The sequence below is a fragment of the Larus michahellis genome, chromosome 1, assembly GCF_964199755.1.
Source record: "Larus michahellis chromosome 1, bLarMic1.1, whole genome shotgun sequence".
NCBI classification, from domain to species: domain Eukaryota; kingdom Metazoa; phylum Chordata; class Aves; order Charadriiformes; family Laridae; genus Larus; species Larus michahellis.
Genome location: NC_133896.1, coordinates 91,835,838 through 91,860,057, shown reverse-complemented (window position 1 = coordinate 91,860,057; position 24,220 = coordinate 91,835,838). Strand labels below are relative to the sequence as shown.

The 24,220-nt window shown below is 53.0% G+C and overlaps 2 protein-coding genes across 2 annotated transcripts; one reads left to right on the top strand and one right to left on the bottom strand.

Moving 5' to 3' along the window:
• Positions 1–1,487: 1,487 nt before the first annotated feature.
• Positions 1,488–6,160, top strand: LOC141745307 (protein Wnt-4-like). Its single transcript, XM_074592913.1, has 5 exons — positions 1,488–2,211; positions 3,007–3,245; positions 4,129–4,260; positions 4,429–4,571; positions 5,355–6,160. The coding sequence occupies exons 1-5, from the start codon at positions 2,147–2,149 to the stop codon at positions 5,820–5,822; spliced, it is 1,047 nt and encodes a 348-aa protein (XP_074449014.1). The 5' UTR covers positions 1,488–2,146; the 3' UTR covers positions 5,823–6,160.
• Positions 6,161–6,836: 676 nt separating this feature from the next.
• ACRBP (acrosin binding protein) lies at positions 6,837–23,982 on the bottom strand. The gene is made up of 10 exons (XM_074592883.1): positions 23,958–23,982; positions 22,759–22,971; positions 17,859–17,953; positions 17,635–17,743; positions 17,133–17,541; positions 8,420–8,552; positions 8,016–8,195; positions 7,733–7,900; positions 7,577–7,663; positions 6,837–6,950 (listed from the first exon to the last, which is right to left on the bottom strand). Exons 1-10 carry the CDS (start codon positions 23,980–23,982, stop codon positions 6,837–6,839), a joined length of 1,533 nt encoding a protein of 510 aa, XP_074448984.1.
• Positions 23,983–24,220: the final 238 nt, after the last annotated feature.

Genomic DNA, 24,220 nt, shown 5'->3' with positions numbered 1-24,220 from the left:
CAGCAGCAACTGCCCCAAGAAGAAGGTGCCATGCCTGTGGGCTCCCTCTTTCCCTGCAGCCCCTGCCCAGCTCCTCCTCCTTCTGGCTGTTGCTGCTGGTGTTTGACTTTCTCACTGCCTGCCTGCCTTGTTCTGCCATCACTGCCTCCTCATTCAGGGGGTGACACGCCAAGGGATATATGTTCCTGCTGCTCATAAATCCTTGGAGGCTACAATAGCACCCGAACCACTGATCTCACCCTGTGCCTTTTTAGTGCCTCTCTTTTTTAACCAGACCCCTTTTCTCACTTCCTAGTTGCCGGGATCTTTGTTCTCACAGCTTTTTGCGTCTCTTCAGTTCCTGTCAAGACTCTGGTACCGATACAAGCCTGCAGATATGCTGGGGCAGGGGGGTTCCTTCTCCCTTTGCAAAAGGAGTCTCTGACACCCTCTAGGGGAACTTCTCCCCCCCCCCCCCGCCCAACTCCGAGGCTCTCGCCCCCCGCACACATGTGCGCACACCTGGCTGAGCCTGGCAGTCCTGGCTTTGCCGCGTGTGCCGGGAGAGGAGGACACGGTAGCACTTAGCCCAGCCCGCGAGCCCGCCCTGCCCCACAGCATCCCTCGCCCCGCCAGGCTCACTCACCTCACCGGGTCTCGGTGCATCAGTCCGCGAACGCCGTTGTCCCCCGCCCCCCGACCCCAACCAAGAGGGCTCACACCTTTGCCCCTCGCTGTCCCTTGGAGGCTCAGCTCCTGGGGAAGAGCAGCGCAACCCCTGGCATTTCCTCACCGCAGCCTGAGTCGGCAGCAGGTAAGACCAGATCACTGGGGCGGGTGTTGGAGGCTACACCCTGATGCTGCAGATCCCAACACGCCTGCCACCCCGCCGTGCTGACTCCAGAAAGCAGGAGCAAGGACCCAACAGAAGGAGGGATGCAGGGAGCTGGGAAGGCGAGGAGAGAGGCTGCTCGGGTTTGAAAGGTTGACTCATAAACCCCAGGACTCTTCAGACCTCTTTGTGCAGGGAAACGTGGAAGAGCTCAGCAAAGGGGTTAACCCACATGTGGGGCCATGGTGGAAGAACCAAAGCAGGGCCAGAGCCAGCGCTGTTTCACTTTCTGAATGATTCAGACAGGAAAAGCAGAAACCTCCGGGACACATGAGGAGTTTCATCTTCCAGGGAGGTGGGGCGGTTCCAGGCCTGCGGGGGGAACAGCAGGCTTTTCTCCCAGGAGAAAAGTTTTAGCTCCCCGGTCACACAACTCACATTTTCCTGGACTCCCAGGGCTCTTAGGAAAGGGCTACCCGCTGAAAAGAGGAGCAGCCACCCCATTATGGAGAAGGGCAAAGACTGTCCCTCTTGCCGTGGGGAAGAAAATGGAGGGGGGGTGAAGGGAGACGTGCCAGGGAAAGAGTTAAGAGAGCCAGGGAGCAGCCGGGCTGTGTCTGTTTGCCGTAGCTATGTGGGCTGCAGGGTAGAACAGAAGAATCTCCAGCCTGGAGGAGGCAGATGAGGGAGGGTCCTCAAGGACGGCGGCTGGGGATGAGGGAGGCAGCAGGTTTTCTCCTCTCTGCTCCCATGAGCTGCCACTGCAGGGAAACTCTCCAGCTCCCCAAAGGGTTTGGTGACAAAGCGATGACAAGCTGGTGGGTCTAGCAACAGCTGCTTGGCGCTGCCAGGTTTTTCTTGCGTGGAAGGCTCTGTCTGCTGCTGACTGGGTCTCAGGCTGCTTCCTGCCGATGAAGCAGCTTGACTGTGGAGGAAGACAACCAGATCATCTGCTGACAGGACGGCAGAGACTGGGGGTCCGACACTGATGCTGTCCCCAGCCATGTGAGCTCCCTCTGACGGATGCCCACCCCAGAGCCTTGGTTCAGAGCTCTTCCACGATGCCACCCAAGCTGTAGGTAGGGAACAGCACCCGCGTGGACGCCCTCGCAGGGCCAACCTGGCAGTTTCCTGCGGGCCACTGGGTCTCCGATGCTGGCAGCCACACCAGGGCAGCCCATGGTCGTTGCCCAGGGCAGGGGCTACCTGTGCTTTGCAGCGTTGGGCCAGAGCTGCTGTGAGAGCGACTGTCAGGCAGAGGCAGTGGGAGGTCGCAGGAGGGAATTCAGGCGCCTGCTGCACCGTGGCTGAAGGTGGAGTTTTGCCAGGAAGAGGATGGAGATGATGTGGCTGTATGTGGTGCTGATCCCCGTGCAGCATGCCCTTGCCGTGACCTGGCTGTAAGTATGGTTTTTGTTTGTACAATCTGGGTTGGAAAGACACCTGGGGAGGCGATATCTCCCAAGAAAGCGGGCAGATCTGTGAGAACAGATGAGAGGGCTGGAGCACCTCTCCTATGAGGACAGGCTGAGAGAGCTGGGGTTGTTCAGCCTGGAGAAGGGTCCAGGGAGACCTTATAGCAGCCTTCCAGTACCTAAAGGGAGCCTACAGGAAGGATGGGGAGGGACTCTTTGTCAGGGAGTGTGATGATAGGACATGGGGTAATGGCCTCAAACTGAAGGAGGGTAGATTTAGATTGGATATTAGGAAGAAATTCTTTACTGTGAGGGTGGTGAGGCACTGGAACAGGTTGCCCAGGGAAGCTGTGGATGCCCCATCCCTGGAGGTGTTCAAGGCCAGGCTGGATGGGGTTTTGAGCAGCCTGGTCTAGTGGGAGGTGTCCCTGCCCATGGCAGGGGGGTTGGAACTGGGTGATCTTTAAGGTCCCTTCCAACCCAAACCGTTCTGTGATTCTGTGTGATTCTGTGAAAAGGGTGGAAGAAGGAATCTGGGCAACCCAAAGGCAGCACATCAGGAGGGGCACGTCTGGGAGCATGAAGGGAGAAGGATGATGAACCTGAGAGGCGCAGACCAGGACAGGGAGCAGGAATGTCCAATTTGGCACAGACAAGAGGAGGCGCATCCCCTTCCATGCCCCGTTTCTGCTCTAAAATAAGGCTGTAGAGGGCTAGTTCCGCACAGATGTGGCCCTGACTCTAGCCCATGTGCGACTGAATCTCTCCCTCGCCCTGCAGGTACCTGGCCAAGCAGCCTTCTCTGCGGGCAGTCCTCCGGGACCCCAGGGCCTGCGAGGGCCTGATGGGGCTGGTGGAAGAGCAGGTGCGCGTTTGCCGGCGGCAGGTGGAAGCCATGGAGGCGGTGAAGCGAGGCGCGGAGCTGGCTGTGGAGGAGTGCCAGCACCAGTTTCACTCTCGCCGGTGGAACTGCTCCACCCTGCAGGGGCTGCAGGTCTTCGGCAAGGTCGCCATCCAAGGTCAGCAAGGGGGAGGCAGCGCAGGCAGAGCCGGCGTGCGGTCCCTTCAGTACACCCATGGGGTCCCCTTGACACATCAGCCTTTTCTGGGCCAGTGTGCAAGTGTCACACTGGGACAAGCTGCAGAGTGGCCAGTGCCTTCCTCCGCATGCTAACCAAGCTGTCAACACACAGCAAACTGAACCAAATGCATGTGCTGCTACAAATGTTAATATTCTGGCCAGACTTCTTCCTCATTTGGCCAGGCTTGGCTTTTTGGTGCCCTCTGGATACCAGCATTTTGGGTACCAGCTCTGCAGACTGATAGATCTTCTCCCCCACCCTGCCACCAGCCCAGCCCTTTGGAGTAGCAGCTCAAATCAAGCCTTTTTCTCTGAAGCTGCAGTCCCTTTTCATTGCAGGCCAGGGAAAAAGGATCTGCCTATGCCCCCAGAACAACACGGAAAGATTTTGCATGTGTTTGCATGGAAGGAGCCATACAGAGAGCTATGACCAGGGTCTCTCTGGCTCCTAGAGACAAGGCAGCAGGGTCCTCCCTGACAAACCTCTCTGTGTGGGAGGCTCAGCCCCTGACACTCCCCGACCACGGCTCCCCTTTCACATCCCTTGGGAGCTGCTGACTTCTCTCCCGCAATGGGACACCCAGCCCAGGAACTGAGGGTGCCAAAGGCAAGGGCACTGAGCCAGGAGCACCCTGCAGAGCCATCTCCTTTGCTGGCTCCAGGCCTTGGGAACTGCAGCATCCTAACAGAGATTTCTCCTGAGCAGTCTCCGCCTGAATACATCCTTCTTGCATGCAGTGTCGCAGCCTCTTTTCCCCCTGCCGTGTCCCATCAGTGCGTCCCCGCTCTGTAGACTGGTGCCATTTCTCGCCCCGCTGCAGGCACGCGGGAGTCTGCTTTCATCCATGCTATCTCTGCTGCCGGCATTGCCTTTGCTGTGACTCGTGCCTGCAGCCGCGGGGAGCTGGAGAAGTGTGGCTGCGACCGCAAGATCCGAGGAGTCAGCCCCGAAGGTGAAGGAGGAGGGCGGTGGCAGGGAGGGGGTGGCAGAGGAGAAGATCCATGGGTGAGGAGAACTTCACCAGGGGAGGAGACATCTCCCTTCTCCACAGCCCTCAGCTCTCTGGGAGCTCCTCCCAGGGCTTCTCCATCTTCGTCTCAAGGATGCTTTCCCTCTGCAGGTTTTCAATGGTCGGGCTGCTCTGATAACTTGTCTTACGGGATTGCCTTTTCTCAAGCCTTCGTAGACAACCCTGAGAGGAGCCGCGGCATCTCCTCCAGCCGGGTGCTGATGAACCTGCACAACAATGAGGCTGGGAGGAAGGTAAGGGCAGGAACAAGGGCTGGGAAGCAAGCCCGGCTTCAGGAGCTTCTCCCTGGCTAGGTGGATCTCGGTCCAGCTCCCTTACCCAGAGGAGCAGTACAGGGCAGCCATGAGCTCCCAGAGGGGTTCTGTGTCCTGCTGCCTTTCCTCAGGCCAGCACTGCCACCGAGCTGGCTCCTCGCCTGCACGGAGTGAGGTCTCGATCTCCCCTACCCATCTCTGCACAGAGTCCTTTTCCTCACAGACCCCAGCCGTGATTTACCTTCCTTGGCCTTCTCTGCAACGGAAATTAATTTCTCCATTCTGCTCTGAAGGGTTTCCCTGCTCCTCCAGCCCCTCCTGGGCAAAGACACCATCTTCTGCAGGGGCCACTGTCAGACCTGGTCCCTAGAACATCCTCTGGCTCTGGGCAGATCTATTCCCCTCCCCACAGCCCCATGGGCCAGAGCAGGTCCCCATTTCTTCCCCTGCCTCAGGGATTTCTCTTAGACACCCAAGTCAACCTGTTTCCCACAGAGCGGATCCCCTTCTGTTTTGTATTGGCCTGTCTTAAAAAGACTTTTTTGCTCCCTTTCCCTTTCCCTTTCCCTTTCCCTTTCCCTTTCCCTTTCCCTTTCCCTTTCCCTTTCCCTTTCCCTTTCCCTTCCTTCCCTTTGGGTGTTCCTGCCCTCCAGCCCCATGGGAGGTACGTGGGGGAATGGTGGCTGATGGGGGCCCCGTAGGCATGGGAAGCATAGGGCAGAGTGTCCCTGGTCTGGCTGGCAGCTGCCTCCTGCTCTCCAGGCTCTCCTGGCCCACATGAAGGTGGAGTGCAAGTGCCACGGTGTGTCGGGCTCCTGTGAGGTGCGCACGTGCTGGAAGGTCATGCCTCCCTTCCGCAAGGTGGGCAACGTCCTCAAGGAAAAGTTTGAGGGGGCGACGGAGGTTCACCCCAAGCGGGTCGGTTCCCGCAAGCTCCTGGTGCCCAAGAGCTCTCGCTTCAAGCCCTACACGGCTCATGACCTGGTCTACCTGTTGGCCAGCCCAGACTTCTGTGAGCGGGACCCCCGGCGTGGGGTATTCGGCACCTCTGGCCGCCAGTGCAACCGGACATCCCCAGCCATGGACGGCTGTGAGCTCCTGTGCTGCGGCAGGGGCTTCCAGACGGCCCAGGCGGAGGTGGTGGAGCGATGCAGCTGCAAGTTCCGCTGGTGTTGCTCTGTCAAGTGCAAGCAGTGCCGGCACCTGGTGGAGGTGCACAGCTGCCGCTGAGGGGGAGCGAGCCAGGGCGGTGGGAGGCTGCCGGGGGGAATGCAAGGTGGCCAGGGAGAGGACAGCCTCGGGAGAGCCACAGGGAAGAAGGGGAAAGTGTGGGGGAGACACACACAGCCGGAGAGGGAGTGGAGGAGATGTGGGGTTTTGCTGTCTTGCTGGAGAGCAGCCCCTTGCTCCGGGGGTGCCATCAGCTCCTGGGTGCTCCCCACACAGTGTCGTCTCGCCAGCCTCACTGGGCTTTTTGTGGTTTGAATTATTTTTCTGGACAGAGGGTTGGAGGACATAGGCCCAATGAACCCTTAAACTTTAGAAATAAACCAGCTGCAGTGGAAAGCAAAGTGCGTACGTCAGCTCCTTCCTCACACACGCGTTTGGGACCTGGGGAGTGCCTGGCTCTGCTCCCTCCCCTGGGCTGGGAGGGGACAAGGCCATGGGAGAGTCCTTGTGCTCAGGGTACACATGGGCTGCAGCGAGCGAGAAACACCAGGGGGGAAAGTGGACCCTCAGACGTGAGAGGGGTCACTGAGGGGTGTAGTAGAGTGGCAGCATCAGAGGGAGCCAAGCATATTAGGTTTGTGGGTCAAAGAAGCTCTTTTTGAAATAACACTCATCCTTGGGAGAGACTGGTATAGGCCAGCAGGGGCAGGGAGGCAAGAGATGGCTGGGGATTTCAGACGCGGTCACTTGGACCAGTGTCTCTAAATCCAGGTTCCCAGGTCTGATACCTTCTCCGATGTTCAGCTGCTCCTTTGGTTGGAGAAAATGTTTTCAGGGGGAGTTCCAGCAGGCACCACAGTGAAGTGCTGTTGAATGAAGCTCCCCTCCTCGTGTGTCACTCCCGATGGTGCAGGGCAAGTGCTCGGAGGGGAACGTGTGGCCATGATGAGCTAGTGGGCCAGCAAGGGCTCTTGGAAGAGCTGTCCAAGTCTATCCAGGCTCTCTGTCCCACCACAGCCCCCGAGAGCCTGCTCCAGAGCCCTGGGCTTCCCTGCATACCCGTACTACCTTGCATCATCCCCTGGTGAGGCTGAGGAACCTCTGGTGCCACAGCTGCACCTCTTCCTCTCCCTCCTTCTCACTCAGCACCCGGTACGTCTCGTTTCTGTGGCAGCCGTAGCGAGACACCTGCAAAGAGAGCCTGAGTTCATAGGACTGATACCGTTGCCCATCCCTCCCCCAGGGAAAAAAGGACCTCCATGATGGGTGGCATCTGGAGGCTGGGATGATGGGGGCACCAGAGGGAAGAAGGTAGAACCAGCTGGGAAGCGGGAGGGAAAGGATAATAGCCAAACTGCCTGTTTCCTAAGATAAGGGCTAGTCCTCTGTCCTGCTCTGGTGTTTCTGTTTTTTGTTACCGCCTAGGCAGCACCCAGTAGATGGTGGAGACCCTCCCTGCAGGGATATACAGGGATACCCCAACGGGTAGGAGGCTCTCCACGGCTTCTCTGTCACTACATTAGTAGCTGTCTCCGCTGCCTTCTCTTACAGCATCCGTGCAAATCCCACTGCCTCAATCACATGCCAGCTGTGCTCGGGTCACCATTTGTCACCCACCGAAGCACACCCAAGTGTGTCCTACTGGCTGCGAAGGCAACGTCTCAATAATGTGCTAAGGCTGAGTTTGATTCAATCTGTCAGAGAAGCAAGACAAGCAGTGGGCCAGTGAGCCCTGCAGGAACTTGGGGCTGGTTGTGGAGGGACCAGCCACGGAGGAGAAGGCTGTGTAATGGGCAGCGCAGGCTGCTTCTCACCTTCTGGTTGTAGAGGGTCTGCAGCAGACACTGGTGGCTCTTGAAGGCACAGTAGCTGGGGTGCTGTACTCCTCCCGTGTCGCAGATCTGGGGAGATGGGAATGAAGGCCGGAGAAAGAAGAGGAGGAGGGATGGGAGCACCCACTGGGCACCCACCTGGCTCGGGGCATCTCCATCTTGGAAGGCGGTGTACTCCGCCTTCAGCCAGAGGGCCACACGAGGGTCCTCACAGCCACGGGTGGCTATCCGGCTGCACCAATACTCCACCCTCAGCCCTCGAAAAATATCCATGCCATAGTACTCCGAGGTCTCTGGGGAGCTGGTCTGGAAAGGGATGGGATAAGGAAAGCTGTGCTTCTTCCCCCCTTCCTCCCCTTCCCCACCACCTCCTCACGCTCCTCCTCAGAGGGCGGCCGGAGGTGCAGCACGCTCGGTATACCTTGTTGCCCGCAGCCTGGTACTGGGCTGAGATCTGAGGGTTGATGTAGGGGGTGAAGCTGCCTGTCTCGCAGTGGACACGCTTCAGGTTTTTGATGCGCCGACACTGCTCCCTCTTCAGCGAGCAGAAGGCGCAGTTAGGGCAGAGGTCCATGTGACGCCGCCCGAGGCTGTCACACACCTAAGGGTGGATGCAGCAGGGAGGTCAGGGGGGGAAAAGGAGACTGAGGAGCACCCATACCCCTGGCTTGGAGCTTGCCTCCCTGGTCACCCAGGTCAGCTTCTCCCAGGAGGTGGCACCTGAAAGGACAGCGCTGATGAGCTCCGGCTGCCAGAGCATTGTGGTCAGCACTGCAGGGAGCCCCGCACACAGTAGGGCTCAAAGGCAGACATCAGCATCTTTACCGAATCTCCGAACCCAAGGACTCTGTCTTCCATTTCCTTCCAGGCCTGGGTGACCACTGACGAGAGACAGTTTCCCTCCAGCATTGCATAGCACAGGATAATCACTGCCTCGCCGTTCTTCAGGGCTAAAAGGCTGACGGAGGAAGGGGTGGAGAAAGTCAAGTCTCGTCTCTTGTCACAAGCTGAAGACACAGACCTTTAGTTAAAAAATGAAAGGGGGGGAAAACAACCCCAAAGCATAGCAAAAAAGCTTTCCCCAAGAAAACTCGGACTCTTGGCCAAACTGCATGGAGGAACATGAGTGTCTGCAGAACCTGTACGTGCCTGTGTAACACGGAGGCTATGGGCTGGGGTGTGTGTGTGTGTGCATTCGGGAGCATGTGAGAGGGCTGGTTGAGGAGCACAGATTGAGGAACTTTCCCAGGGGCTTCTGCAGCAGCTGCTGATGCTGAGTTTTGTCCACCTGAGTGCATAGCAAGGAGGTGTTTGTTAGGGGCCTGCTGAGTCTTGACCACGGGGCAGCCCCATTTGGGTCTGGAGTCTATAACTTAGAACTCCCTCCTGCTTGAGCCAATGTATTTGACAGAAAGGGGGAAAAAATGGTCACAATGAATTAACTGTTCATCCAAACTGACACAGGAAGCTAAAGATAGAAAATTTAATGATAGTGGGACAAGGGCAATAAAAATATTTTACATCTCTTAGGAACAGAAGAAATTGTACACAAGGTACAGAATTGTTATTAGGCAGGATGGTATGAATTATTAGCAATGATGCAGAAGAGGTAAAAATGCTCCTTAAGTATTTGTCTTCTGTGTCTAGAAACAAAATCAATGATAAATAAACTTTGATCTGGCAGAAAGTAAGAAAAGACAAGAGCAGTAATTGCTTATGTTAAAATGCTCTTAAAATCCATGCAGGGGCTAACCTGTATGGAGTTTTCCTAAGAATAGCTGAAACTTCTTGGAGACCTTCAGATTAGCCTTAAAAAAAATTAAAAAGGAGGTGGCGAACCTGGAGGAAGGTCATGAAGATGAGATTTTCTAAGGCCTGGAAAACTTTCACGTGGAGCAAGAAACTGAAGAACCTTTACTTAGCTGAGCAAAGGCACTAGTGGGCAGCCACTCACTTGGTCTGTACTTTTACCAAGGTGGAGATCAGTTGGAAGGCTCTCTTCATCAGCAGATGGAAGAGTAATGACTTTTGGTGGTTGGAATTTGGGGTGAGATCCATTCAAACCAGAAATCAGCTGCATGTTCCTGACGCGAAGGGTATTTAGCACGGGAGCAGTTGATGGGGTGGTTTCTCCACAGCTTGGAGACTTCAAAAAGACATCTCAAACTTCTCTTAGGAGAAGGGTCTGTGGCTCAGCCACACTATACTGTTTTTCCTTCAGGGCTCACTAGGCATGGCTCCACGTCCTGTGCTGAGCGGGAAGGCCAGGGTGAGTGATCAGAGCAATTGCCAGGCCTGAAGGCTCAAAGAATCAACCTCCCTGCCGTTAAACTCTTGCAATTGTATGGCGTGTAAAGAAATCAAGCTGTAAGGAGTGGCTGGTGTTCACAGATCCATGGACATGTGAGAGGCATACACCGTATGTGCAGGAACATGCGGATGCTTGGCATTCGCACTGGGTTTGGGTGTGCACTCACATAGCAGAACGTGGGTGAGCGTTAGGGCTACGAATAGGAAGAAGTTTTGTGCACCTCCTTAACAGATCCCTGGGCCCTGCCACACACTGCGGATGAAGGATCTCGCAGCACATGCCCTGCACTTGCAGTGGGTCAGAAACAAGTGATCCTTTACCCAAATGGTTCACATTAACCAGCAGCAAATGAGCATGTCAGCATCTCTGAAGGCATCTCAGAAGGGGTAATGGCTTCAAACTGGAAGATTTAGATTAGATATCAAGAAGCAATTCTTCACTGTGAGGGTGGTGAGACACTGGAAGAGGTTGCCCAGAGAAGCTGTGGATGCCCCATCCCTGGAGGTGTTCAAGGCCAGGCTGGATGGGGCTTTGAGCAGCCTGGTCTAGTGAGAGGTGTCCCTGCCCATGGCAGGGGGGTTGGAACTAGATGATCTTTAAGGTCCCTTCCAACTCTAACCATTCTGTGATTCTATGATTCTAACCTGGAAAATCTTAGTCACAGAAAATTTAATGAGTGCTAGGGTTTTTTCAGTTTTTTTTTTACAGTCAAACTTGTTTTATCACAGTGCAGCAGACGCTGCTCTAGCCTGCATCGAGGCAAGCAAAGATGTTCCTTCAACACATCATCCTGTACTGCGCTGGGGACGGGCTGCAAATGGTATTCTGTAGACACAGACACGTGAACAAATTCTGTGGTGCCAACCCACAGCACATCAACCACATCCACTGAAAAACCGAGGACAGCTGAAAACCTGGAAATCCACTTATTGCAAGCCTGTGCATCTCTTACTGCGATGCACCACAGTGTGACCAACCTGGTCAGAGGTTTGTGAAGGGAAGATCTGAGTTCAGAGAGGGCAAAAGAATGCAAACTGAGGTCAGCAGTGACAGATGCCAACTCAGGCAAAGCTGGAATGAATTAAAATGTGCCAGTAAAAAAGAGAAACAAAGCCCCAAAGCCCACCTATCCTGCAGAGACCACTTCAAGAGCCCGTAAGACCCTTTATGTCCACTCCTCCATCTCATGGCTCCACATGATCCTTTTTATTTCTGGTTTGTTTGTTTGTTTTTTCCTCTGTAAAAATTCAGACCATTTAGGATACCAAGAAGAACAGGAAATTTTAAATTTAGAGCAGAAAATCTGTGCTCATCCCACTTGAAAACCTTGTCTAAGGTTGTTCAATTCAACCCTCTCAGCATTTTTCTGTGACTGGGAGCTGGACATCACTGAGAGAAAAACCAGTGACAGCCCCCAAGGCACACCTCGCATTTATCTTCCGTACAGGATTGCTCTTTGTGTGGGGATCACCTAACACTGACAATTTCTCTCCTAAGCAGTTGTAGCCCAAGAGAACAAGTGTTTGGTCCGTTTTGCTGATAAATCTGTGACAGCCGAAGGGAGTCCCTGCCACCACTCAGATGCTTAACTGCTTAGGCACAGTTGGATCTTCGCCTTCAAGATTTGATAAACTGGATGGGCCATCTTGATAGGACTCACGAATTTCAATTAATGACCCTGATATTATTCTCCAAACTTATCTGAAAGAATTTATCCACAAATATGTCATTATTGGCTATTGTTCCACTACTTGCTTGTTAATCCAGTGGCACATTGTGATTTGATTGCTTCTTCATCGCACCAGAAGGATCAAGCCAGTAAAGTGAGAGGCACATTAACGATCATTAAAAATTATATGAATAGCTCTGGTGTTTTCATCACTGAGGTAGAAATAAGAAGAAAACTGTCCAGCTTGCTGTACTTCTTTAAAAAATAGCAAATAAATAACAACCTGAAGCTTAGAAAGCAACTTCTAATAAATGGGTTTAGCAGCCTTTGCTTTCTCCAACACATGTACTGGTCCAACAAGTGCAGCCCAAACAAGATGCAAATAGAGGATTACAGGCAAAAGGGGCAGCAAAAGGGAACTCGGCTCTAGTCTTTTCTAAAAAGAGCGCTTCCATAAGTAGCTCATAAGTAGTGCTAAAACATCTGCTGAGTGTTGATGACCTACTTGTTCACAACACATGCAAAGTCAGATGTGGGTAGCAGCCTCTGCTGCACGGCAAACTTTAGATTTATGGACCGTATTTGATACGATTGGCCCATGCGGGTCAGAAAGCCTCGCGTCCCTTACATAGCTTCCGCTCACCCACCCAGGAAACTGGGTTGTGCCACCAGCCTGAGATTACCAAGAAATTCTGTTGTGCTCTCTGCCACATCTATTTCCTCCTCTATCTCTGTTCTCCATCTCTGCCACGAGGCTTTTGGGCCTCACGGTTGCAAGTTAATGATTTGGTTTACCACCTCCGGGTGAGCGAGATACATCCCCAGGTGACAGCTGGCTACTGAAAGCAGCTCAGAAGTGTCAGGAGAATGGGTCCCATCCCACACCACCAGACCCAGGGATGGGTCCTGGGCTTCTCCCCCTCTTGTGGGCACCTGCAATCCACCGATGCTCTCCCTAGTTCCTCTCCCAGTGATTCCCAGTGACCTGGCACCGCTGTGTGGCCCATCCAGCCACTCTCCCACAGCTGCTGCCTCACGGCAGCACTGGGGCTTTGTGTCCCACCACAGCGTCACTAAGGGCCACTGGTACAGAGCCAGCACAGCACTGCTGCTGGTCCCCTGCGCTTGCTGATGCGCTGCCGAGCCATTTGTGGATGTGCAGAAGTTTCCCCATGCGTCAGGGAAACTGATAGGTCTGTCTAAAAGCGATTTCCTAATGCAAATCCCTCCCCGGCTTTGTACCTCTGCACGTTAATGTCCTGTAACTGCTGCCCTGGAAAAAGCCCCAGAGGTACCGGCAGGCAATGTTTCAAAGGGAATGTAAAAAAATATAATTGAGAAGAGTCTGTGGGCCAAGATCAGCAGTAGCCCAAAGGCAAAAAGAGAAAACTTCAGGTAAAAGCCTATCTTGCTTTAGCATCTCAAGACGTGGAGTGACACATACAGAGCCTACTTCAGCGGTATCTCTGAAGAGGGCTGGTTAACAACATCCACCTCTCTCTCCACGTAATGGCAAGGATTTGGGCCATTAACTTTCAGCAGCTGAACCTCCCCGATATTGGCTGGCTGTGAGAGGTGGGGTGAATACCTGAGGCAAGCAGAAAGGAAGATAAGGAGCAAACAGCAGCTTTCCAGCACTTTGTAACTTCTGATTTAGGGGGGTTGCTGTAGGAAAGTAAAACCACTAAGGAAAAAAGCTATTCTTAACAGCTTCAGAAAGAAAAAGAGGTCTTGTCCTGCATGCCAAGAAGGCTGATCCGTACCTGACAGATCAAACCTAGCAGATAACCCAACGCCGGAGCCTTTGGGAGAACCAGAACGTAACAGCTGCCCAAGAGGCAGGGGGCACAAAGCATGGGAAAATTTGTGTTTTGTAAATACATCTCTCCTGGTGACCCGCATGATATTGCAGCCTTTTACCTCTGCACCCCTGGGACACTGCGAGCCCCCTGCTCTGAGTTTCCCAAAAGCCTCAGAGCACTTGAAAGTCTTCTGGCCTGGTGGTGAGAAGACAACCTGCCTTGTCACGACTCCCCTTTCACAGCTAGCCATGCACAGTAGCAATACGTAGACACTAAATTGCATCCTGGCCTTACTGAATGGCCAAAAGCTACCTCTACATCATTCCCAAGAGGCCACTAGTTCCTCAAAGCAGCTGAGAAGTGTCAGGGGGAGGGTTCCCACCCTGCACCACCCGTGGTAAAAGAGAAGTAAATGCTAACGTGGTAAAAGAGAAGTAAATGTTAATGGGTGATGATGATTCAAAGTGAGTGGTTTTTTTTTTTCTACTGACGGTATTTTTAACGAAGGGTCTGGTCTTAAAATTAAAGCCACTGGGGGTGAAGCATGTAAGCACACCAAGGACTACCTGGAGGGGTAAAGCAGGAGCAGGAGGGCTCAGCCTTGCTGGGGAAGCTGGGCTCAGGCGAACCACGAGCATCCACATGCGAATACCAACAGGATGGCGTCTGTATCCGGGACAGCTGTGATGCTTAAAAGGATGGAGGGGTCATAGCGGACAAACAACGCAAGAGTGGGAAGCCCTGGGAAAAAAGGCAAACGCAATTCTTGTGTGCAAACAGAAGAGCTGGGAAAGGAAAGGGAGGTTGACCTCCTTCTGAATACCCAACGGCTGGAACCCACCGCTGAATGGTGCAGGCAGAGCTGGGGTGTGTGGATTTTTAAAGGGACACTGAAAATCGCCACAGAAAATGAGTTGTGCAGGCTTCATAACAAGAGAGCTGTGGAGCTCTCTTCAGCTTGCTGCAAGACTGAATCATGGCATGTAGGTAACTTTGAGGAGAGGAAAACTGGGAAATACATAGCTCTTTAATCAAAGGGGCAGAAAGCACAATAAAGACTAGAAATTTAAGATAAATGCAATAAGAGACGCTTTTTTTGCCCTATGATGATTCACTGCTAGCAGAAAGGCCGCAAAAGCGTGCTGCCAATTCTTCTCCTTGTTATTTTGCTACTATCGCCATGTGTCTCTCAGGTCACAGCTACCTTCACCAGGTACCATGAAAGGTGGTAGAACTACCAGACCAGCTGCCACAAGCATGGGTGAGCAAGAAGGGAGGGATGTCCCGCTGGACATAAGACCCCAGGGAACACACGCAGACCTGGGTTCCGTCACAACCATGCACAACTTGGGTTAAACCAGACACTGAATGGCACCTGTGCACACCAACCGGTCCCACCTGGCGCTGCGCCTCTTGCTGGAATGGAAATGCCTCAAAGCATTTTTGCCCCTTTTTTAGGTCATGCTTTGAAGTCCCTTTGAGAGGAGGTGGGATGTGGAGAGCAGCAAAGCCGACAGGCGCAGCCCATCTCGCTTTTTTTATCCTCGCTGGGGTTTAAGCTTTGCTTAGCATGATTGATGGGGCTCGGCTGCCAGGTTACAGGCACACAGTCAGCATTAGCGTCTTTGAGAAACTCTGCAGCAGAATAGTGAGTGTCATCTGCAATCGCAGCAGTCCCTCGATAATCCCAACATAACTAAATCAGAGCAAGGCTCAACTTCAGAGGCAGGGAAAACGAACATATCCTCAGCGAAACATCATTTTGCCTTAGAGTACATAACACCAGGAAAAATTTGCTGGGCAGTAAAAGCCTCCTACAATATTAGGAAGGAGGATGACATAAGTTACAGCCTTGCAAGAGAACACTTACAGCTTTAACAGCACGATGCAATTCATTTTTTACATGCAGAAGTGGGATCTCTGGCTCAACTGTAGTAGTACGCAGCGTCTTTAATAGAAACCACAGATGTGCAACCGTGCACAAAACCTGTGTGCTTACAGGAACATCACTAGCCAGCAACAGAGAGAAACCAAAATTACTTCTCCATGAAAACCACATCTAGCTAGCTAGCTTTTTTTTTTTTTTTTTTTGCTCTTGGCAAGCAAAATAATCTTTGCATCTCAGTCAAAGCAAGCGGTCCTCAGCCACAAAGGATCAGAAAGTTAATTTGAGTGAAAACATACGATCCTTTTGCAGGTCTTTTCTGTCTGGGCTCACCAGTCCCAGCTGCGTGAGCGCAGAGGCAAATGGATCCTGGCAGATCAGCTGAGAAGAGCTCAAGATGCTCGACAAGTTCCCACTGCATCCCCGGGCCAGAGGAACTAAGAAGGGCATGTAAAATGACTTCAAAGCCAGAATGGGGAACCAGAAAGCCCCCAGGAAGACCAATGCACAGATCCAGAGTGCAGAGAGGTGCATTTGCTCGAGCAGAAGCAGTGGTTCTGCACAGCCAGGGGCAAGGCTCTGTGCTCCTGGCTCCGTTTCCTAGCCTGGGGCTACTTTTGCTCTGCCTGGGTGAGGATGGAGCACTCCTCAGGGCGCTCCTCAGGTCAGACTGTTTTAAGAAACATCTGCTGGAAAGCAGCTCCGCAGAGAGGGACCTGGGACTGCTGGTGGACAACAAGTTGAGCAGGAGCCAGCAACGTGCCCTTGTGGCCAAGAAGGCCAATGGTATCCCAGAGTGCAATAAACAGAGTGTGGCCAGCAGGTCGAGTGAGGTCACCCTCCCCCTCTACTCTGCCTTGGTGAGGCCACATCAGGAGCACTGTGTCCAGTTCTGGGCTTCCCGGTTCAAGAAGGACAGGGAACTATTGGAGAGAGTCCAGTGGAGGGCTACAAAGATGATCAAGGAACTGGAGCACCTCTCTTATAAGGAAAGGCTGAGACCTGGATCTGTTTAGGCTGGAGAAGAGAAGACTGAGAGGGGATCTCATCAAATCTAAAGGGGGAGTGTCAGGAGGATGGGGCCAGTCTCTTCTCAGTGGTGCCCGCTGACAGGACAAGGGGCAACGGGCACAAACTGGAACACAGGAAATTCTGTCTCAACATGAGGAAAAACTTCTTTACTTTGAGGGTGGCAGAGCCCTGGAACAGGCTGCCCAGAGAGGTGGTGGAGTCTCCGTCTCTGGAGATATTCAAAACCCGCCTGGACGCGTTCCTGTCCAGCCTGCTCCAGGTGAACCTGCCTTGCCAGGGGGGTTGGACTAGAAGATCTCCAAAGGTGCCTTCCAATCCCTACCACTCTTGATTCTGTGATTCTGTGCTTCACATTTCATGCAGAGAGTTGAGGAGCACAGAGAAAAGCACATTTACTCCAGCATCCCAAGGGCCCGTGTTCGCAAGGAAGCTATTTCTGCAGGTCATCTGGACTCTTGGGAGAGGTGAGTTGGGAGAAGCATGAGTTCAGAGGTGATTGCATTCTGCAGATGGCCACAGTGTGGGGACACACATGCACGGGAGAAGGTCCTGCCTGCAGCTAAGATCCAGCCTAAAAGCACTTTGCTTAGGATGTGGAGACAGTAATGTTGTCAGGAGCTAGCGGTGCTGGGTCACCCTCTCCCTGTTCAGTCTGTGCTGGAGCAGGGGGTGTCTGATGGGCTCCCTGGGTACGCTCCTGCTCTGTATGGGACAGCTGGCCCCAAAAAACCTGCCTGCACTCACCAGCTGCTCAGGGCAGGGGCATGAATGCCATAGGGCTATCAGCTGGTGTGATGAGGACAGCCCTGCATGGGTCAGGAGACGAGCCTTCCCCTCACCTGCCACGGGGGTCTTTTTCCTGCACCCCCTCCTCGGCACTGCCTGATGTGTTCCCTGGCTTTGACTTGGTGCTGGAGTCCGGAGAAGAGCTCTTGGTGTCCAGGGATCTCTCCAAGGAGAGGGCCAAGTGGATCAGCTGCCAGACGCTGTTCTGCAGGCGTTGCTCCCAGGATTTCTCTGTCTGGGCAGGGGATCCCAGAGTGGGAGGTGAGGGGGCAGGACGATCCGGGACCGGCACAGTCGGTGGGGGCACAGGCAGCCCCCTGTGCAGCGGGGGTCTCAGGATCCCTGGCTTGGCCAGGGGGAGCTTCCTCGGAAGCAGTTTCTGACTCGACAGTGCGTAGGAGTACTTGAGGAAAGAGTCCACGCTGTCATGCAGCAGGGCAGAGAGAGAAGCCTGCCCTGGAGCTGGGGAGAGAGAAGGATGGGGGGGCTCAGGGCACCTTTTTGAGGCCAGCCGGAGAGCTGCTGGGGGGCAGGAGTAGCTACAGGAGACCATACCTTCTTCTGTAGGGAAGCTTTCGCTCCTTTCCCAGGGCCCCACAGTGTGCAGTCGCTCGTTCAGGAGGAGAAGGTGTTTTGGAGGAGGCAACCTCAGACATGGGATTCTCTGGATGGAGGAGAGAGGGAGAAACACACGTTCCACTGCGTTATCTTCCCTTCCTCCTCACCCCTTCCATCTCCCAAGAGATATTCCCGCCCCTATCCCGAATCCTGCTCCCCACCTTGGCATAGAACTGGCGTTTGAAGCAGCGGTACTGGGCGAACTGGCAGAAGGTCTGAAACCAGGGCGCCTCCGGGAAGTCAGAGCAGACCGGCCCTGGAGAGGGGTGAGAGGGAGACGTGGGATGGGGACAGGACATGGGTTTAGGCATCTGCCCCCTTGGCCTGGGCACGACAAGAGATGGGGACCTCTCGGATGTCGGTTTTCAGAGCAGCTTGTGGTTGAAGGGAAAGTCAAAGCTGTCTGCCCCCAGGTGGAGATGACAGCCCTGTGCTGTTACAGCTCCCGATCCCAGGTGTCACACGCGCTTTCCCTCCAAACCACCCAGGGTTTCAGTTCTTCCTTCTGCCCTTTTTTCACACAGTTATCTTCCCCTTTGCAGAGACCCAAACCTCCTGTTTCCAGGATCTGATAAGGACTCTGTTATTAGCTTTTGAAGGGTTTTAAAAAAAAAAATAAAAGGCAAGTAATGATGTGGTGGGTTAAAAAGATGGCCAGATTGGGCCTGGGAACACCAGAGTAGACAAACTCTTCAGGGCAACATAGTTTGACAGTGATTCCAGCCGTGCAGGGGATGGAGGAAAGTCCATAGGGCTGAGATGCTGCTGGCAAAGCCTGTGCCTCTACACACATGCACCATAGTCTTGACCAGCAATGACAACGATCATAGAATCATAGAATCTTCATGGTTGGAAAGGACCTTTGAGATCATCGAGTCCAACCATACACACACACAAAAAAACCCCACAAACCCCTACAACCTCTGCCACTAGAGCATACCCTGAAGTGCCAAATCTACACGTTTCTTAAATACCTCTAGGGATGGTGACTCAACCACCTCCCTGGGCAGGCTGTTCCAGTGCCTGACCACTCTTTCAGTAAAGTAATTCTTCCTAATATCTAACCTAAGCCTCCCCTGCCGCAGCTTCAGACCATTTCCTCTGGTCCTGTCATTCTTCACCTGGGAGAAGAGGCCAACCCCCACCTCTCTACAACCTCCTTTCAGGTAGTTGTAGAGGGCAATGAGGTCTCCCCTCAGCCTCCTCTTCTTCAAGCTAAACATGCCCAGCTCCCTCAGCCTCTCCTCATATGACCTGGTCTCCAGACCCCTCACCAGCCTGGTAGCTCTCCTCTGGACACGCTCCAGCGCTTCAATGTCCCTCTTGTACAGAGGGGCCCAGAACTGAACACAGCACTCGAGGTGAGGCCTCACCAGTGCCGAGTACAGAGGCACGATCACTTCCCTACCACTGCTGGCCACGCTATTCCTGATACAAGCCAGAATGCTGTTGGCCTTCTTGGCCACCTGGGCACACTGTTGGCTCATGTTAACCTGGCCGTCCACCATCACCCCCAGGTCCTTTTCTGCTGGGCAGCTTTCCAGCCACTCTTCCCTGATACTGGTTTAAAAGCTGCAGCTCTTCCTGCAGTGATCACAGGGTAGATGAGACCATGCAGGAGAGCCAAAAACCCTGGGAGATCTGGGCGGGGGGGGCGTAATCTTGTGCTCCCTCTGCGCTGGGGGTGCATGGCTCAGCTGGCACAGCCAGCCCTTTGGACACACTGAATGGGTCAAGCGCTGGCTGAGACAGAGGAGGTTAGCGGTGGGATTCCACTGGTCTCCTCTTAGTTGCTTGTACACCATCTTTTATACTGTATACGCTCCTTCTCTTGTGTTGAGCATACGGATTCACCGGCAAAAGTAGAATTTCAGATATCCACCAGGATCCCAGCCCAGAAGAATGCCCCACCTTGTAGGGAACACACCAGACCCCCCACCCTGTCCTTTGGTGATGGTCTATGAAATCCTTCCAGGACGTGAGGGACACAGGCTTGGCCAGTGCAATGGACTCGGAGCAACAGCGTTTTACTCCACCACACAGTCACTGCTTGCAAAGGAGCATTGGTGCCATTGGGCAAGGGAGGAAACCCAAACATTTGCTAACCCCAGCCTTAGGCTGGCTCTCCTGGGCCAGGACTGCATCACCAGTGGTGCATACCAGGCCAGGCTTGGGTCCTGTCACAAACCATGCCTTGGATGACACAGAAACTTTCCATTTTGGGGTGGGGGGAGAAGAAATGTACATTTTTGTTCCAACATCTCGGAAGTTGAAAAAAAAACCAAACTTGACACAGATAAAGTTTCCCAGCGGATCTCTTTGCTGGTCTCTTGATTTTCAATGTGTCTCAGCTCTTCCGCAGCATGCTGAATGCTGACGGCATGGCCTGATGAGCAGCTTCCCTCCTGTAGCACTGATTCCCATCTCCTCTTTTCTCTCAGCTCATCTGCCCTATGGAAATATCTTTCTTTGAATCCTCTGACCTTCCTGCCAAGGGGAGCCCTTCCCAGCACCAGCTGCTTAGTTTAATCAATATGATCTTTTGCTCCTTTCCTCTGCTCCTTCTGCCCATGTGTTTGCTGCAAACAGCTACAGCTTCTGCTGGGTGTCAGGAATCCACCCCCTTGGGCTTTGTGGCCAATTCCACCTGCAGGAGCTCCCAGCCTGGGGAGGGCAATTAATTAACAACTGCGTCGTCACTAAAAGATGGAGACAGCCAAGATATTTGCATATACTCATCAGGAAACATTCTCCTGACTTTCATCTTCCACAACAAAGAGGGCTGAAAGGTTATGTGTAGGCTTCCCTTGTTTAAAACACAAGGTAACTGCTTTCCGTAGCACCACACTTGAAGAGGCACAATTAATACTCATGACTATTTGGATGTAGACAGGACTGCAATTCAGCTCCAAGGACAGTAAAGACAAAACATGTGAGGCCACATGCTCCAACACGTCCAACCAGTCTCTCAGCCTGGCAACAACATGTGCCCAAATAGCTCCAAAACTGGAAGAAAGGGAACATGGAGGGGAATAAAGTCTGCCAGATGGGTCTGTTGGGCGGAGGGATGGAGGAGAAGAAGGCAAAGAGGGCAGCCTGCAAACTTGTCCCATCTCCTAGCAGTCCCAGATGCTCCTGCTCTTGGCAGCTGAGCCTCCGGAGGCAGCAGCAGTGGGACCCTGGCTGGATATGCCAAAGAGCAGTGCCAGGGTGCTGGGCATCACCAGGAGAGGAACAAGGGATAGCTCCTGGGTGCACCTAGTGCCACGGCATCGTGGACTGCAGGTGCCCACAAGCGAGGGAGAAGCCCAGGACCCATCCCTGGGTCTGGTGATGTGGGGTGGGACCCGTTCCCCTGACACAGCTGCAGAAACAAGCAAGAAATAGTTGCCCTCAAGCTGCAGTCCAAATAAGCACACTTGGCTGATCATTCAGTTCATTGACGTTCATAGCTAAATATAAAGACATATTTTTTTATGAGAAAATTGTTCCTATTTTTTTTCCTCTGAAGAAAAATACAACAGAAGTAGTCCCAAGTTTTTCAGCTGCACAGATATAATTACGCCACTTAAATTCTCTGGTGCAGGGGTGCAGGGAAAGTATGATTGCAGAGATTTAAAGGGTGCTGTTGCTATGGCGCTTTCTGAACTGGGATGTTTCTTGGCTCCTGAAATGTTAAACACTTAAAAAAGCAGCTTATCAGCTCAAGCTTTCTTAAAGGCCCATGAGAGCCCATGAGCCAAGCTGCTGCGTTAAACCCTACATCAAGCTGGAAGGAGCTGATGAGGTTGTAAAATGAACTGTTAGGAAGAGACGATGAGCTTCAGTGAGCTTCAGAAAACTGTGGCTGGTTTTTTTTCCTCTGCCACCCCACCAACAGAGATGTGGAGAAACTGAAGAGATCAGCGAAGGGCCATCAAAATGGCCATGGCTTTCAGCCCGTGACCCCTGAAGAGAGCCTGGGGCAGCTGCGTTTCTTCAGCTTGGGTGAAGAGGAGATGGGGAGGTGAGTTAACAGCAGCCCACATGGACCTGAAGGAAAAGAACAAGAAGACTTGTCAAACTCTTCTTGGTGGTGCCAGACAACACAAGAGGAAAAAAACCCTACAAATTCCTGCTTGGACTAGCCATCAACATGAGCCAGACATGTGTGCCTGCAGCCCATAAGGTCAACCGTATCCTGGGCTGCATCAAAAGCATGACCAGCAGGCTGAGGGAGGTGATTCTCCTCCTCTGCTCTGCTCTGGTGAGATCCCACCTGGAGTACTGTGTCCAGCTTTGGAGTCCTCGGCACAAGAAGGACATGGACTTGTAAGAGTGGGTCCAGAAGAGGGCCACAAAGATGATCCGAGGGCTGGAGCACCTCTGCTATGAGGACAGGCTGAGAGCGTTGGGCTTGTTCAGCCTGGGGAAGAGAAGGCTCCAGGGAGACCTTATAGCAGCCTTCCAGTGCTTAAAGGGGCTCTACAAGAAAGCTGGAGATGGACTTTTTAGAAGGGCCTGTAGCGATAGGATGAGGGGTGATGGCTTCAAACTGGAAGAGGGTAGATTTAGGTTACATATCAGGAAGAAATTTTTCACTATGATGGTGGTGAGGCACTGGAAGAGGTTGCCCAGAGAAGCTGTGGATGCCCCATCCCTGGAAGTGTTCAAGGCCAGGCTGGATGGGGCTTTGAGCAACCTGGTCTAGTGGGAGGTGTCCCTGCCCATGGCAGGGGATTGGAACTAGATGATCTTTAAGGTCCCTTCCAACCCAAACCATTCTATGATTCTATGATTAGGAGAAGCTATTTTGTCCAGGAAAGCAGTGCAGCACTGGAAGAGGTGCCCAGAGAGTCCACAAAACCAAACTCCCTTGCACAAAGACACGGTGCTCTAGTGCTGGCAGTGCCCTACTCCAAGCCAAACTTTGGGCTAGAGACCCCAAAATGACCCATCCCACCACGATTCCCGCCACCGTTCCCACCATCCTGGGGCATTTTGGGGCAGAGAAGCAGCCAGCACTGCTCCAGCTGGAGTGATGCCCGCCTCTGTCCTTTGGAGGTAGGGTGATGCCCCTACCTTCGGGGACATGGCCGTGGTTCTCCTCCTGGTCCAGCTGCAGGATGTTGGGGCTGAGGCAGCCACTTGCCTGACGCACCTGACAGGCCATGTCCGCCTTCCAGGGGGGATGCAGGCTGGCAAAGAAGAAGCGGTATTCTCTGTCTGACAGGGGGCTGCCCGGAGTTGGGGGCACCACCAGAGCAACGGAGGACATCAGCAAGGTCAGCAGCCCTGGTGGAGAAGGCAGAGGCAAGCGGTGGGTGGAAATGAAAGAGCAGCTGGTGGGGCGGCCCACTCCTGTCTGCTGGTGCTGAGCAGGGTGCTGGGAAGAGGTCTCCCTCCATCACCTGGGCATGCAGGGCCCCGGGGGAATCAGGAACGCCAGGGAAAAAGGGGGAAAAAGAATAAAAAAGCAGGAAAAAAAAAAAAGGGGGGGGTAGAAAAAAAAGAGAAAAAGAGTGGGAAAAAAGGGAAAAGAGAAAACAGGAAAAGAAGAAGAAAATAAAAAAGAATAAATAAAAAAGAATAAATAAAAAATAAAAAAGGAAAAGAGAAGAGAAGAGAAGAGAAAAGAAAAGAAAAGAAAAGAAAAGAAAAGAAAAGAAAAGAAAAGAAAAGAAAAGAAAAGAAAAGAAAAGAAAAGAAAAGAAAAGAAAAGAAAAGAAAAGAAAAGAAAAGAAAAGAAAAGAAAAGAAAAGAAAAGAGAAGAGAAAAGAAAAGAAAAGAGAAGAGAAAAGAAAAGAAAAGAGAAAAGAAAAAAGAAAAAAGAAAAAGAGAAAAGAAAAAAGAAAAAAGAAAAAAGAAAAAAGAAAGAAGAAAAAAGAAAAGAAAAAAGAAAAATAAGGAAGAAACAAAAATTTAGAAGCTGGGGTTTTTTTCTGGGTTGGGTGGCAGTTGTTTTGGTTTGGGGGAGGGATTGCTTAGGTTTTTTTTTTTTTTTTTTTTTTTTATGTTTGTTTGTTTGTTTGTTTGTTTCCCCACAAAATGCCAGCCTCACCTGCCTGGTAGGGCCCGCTGCCCACCCCTGCAAGCCGCCCCCTCCGCCACACCTGGGTCTCTGTACGCTTCCATGGTGACATCCCTCCATCCCCTCCTTTCCCAACTTTGCCTTCAGCTGGGCCCTCTCCTCTCCTGCCTCCTCTTCCCCCCAGCCCCGCCCCGTGCCCAGCAACTTCTGCGGTGGCCCTGGGAGGGTGTTGGGGACAGGTGTCACTCACCCATCAGGCAGGGCAACCTCGCCATGTCTGCCCCAGTCCCCAGCACAGCAGCCCTGGCGGTGGCGGAACGAGAAGCGGATGGCATCACAGTTGGGTGCCGGGGACACGGGGGCTCGTGCCTGCGGGGGTGTGAGGGGTGACGGGCACCCCAGGAGGAAGGAAGAAGCCAGGGAAATGGGGACAAGGCATGCGGGAGGAGCGGGAGACAAGCTGGGAGCTTCCCCCTCTGCTCGGGGACACAGTGGTGGGCTGGCAACAACCTG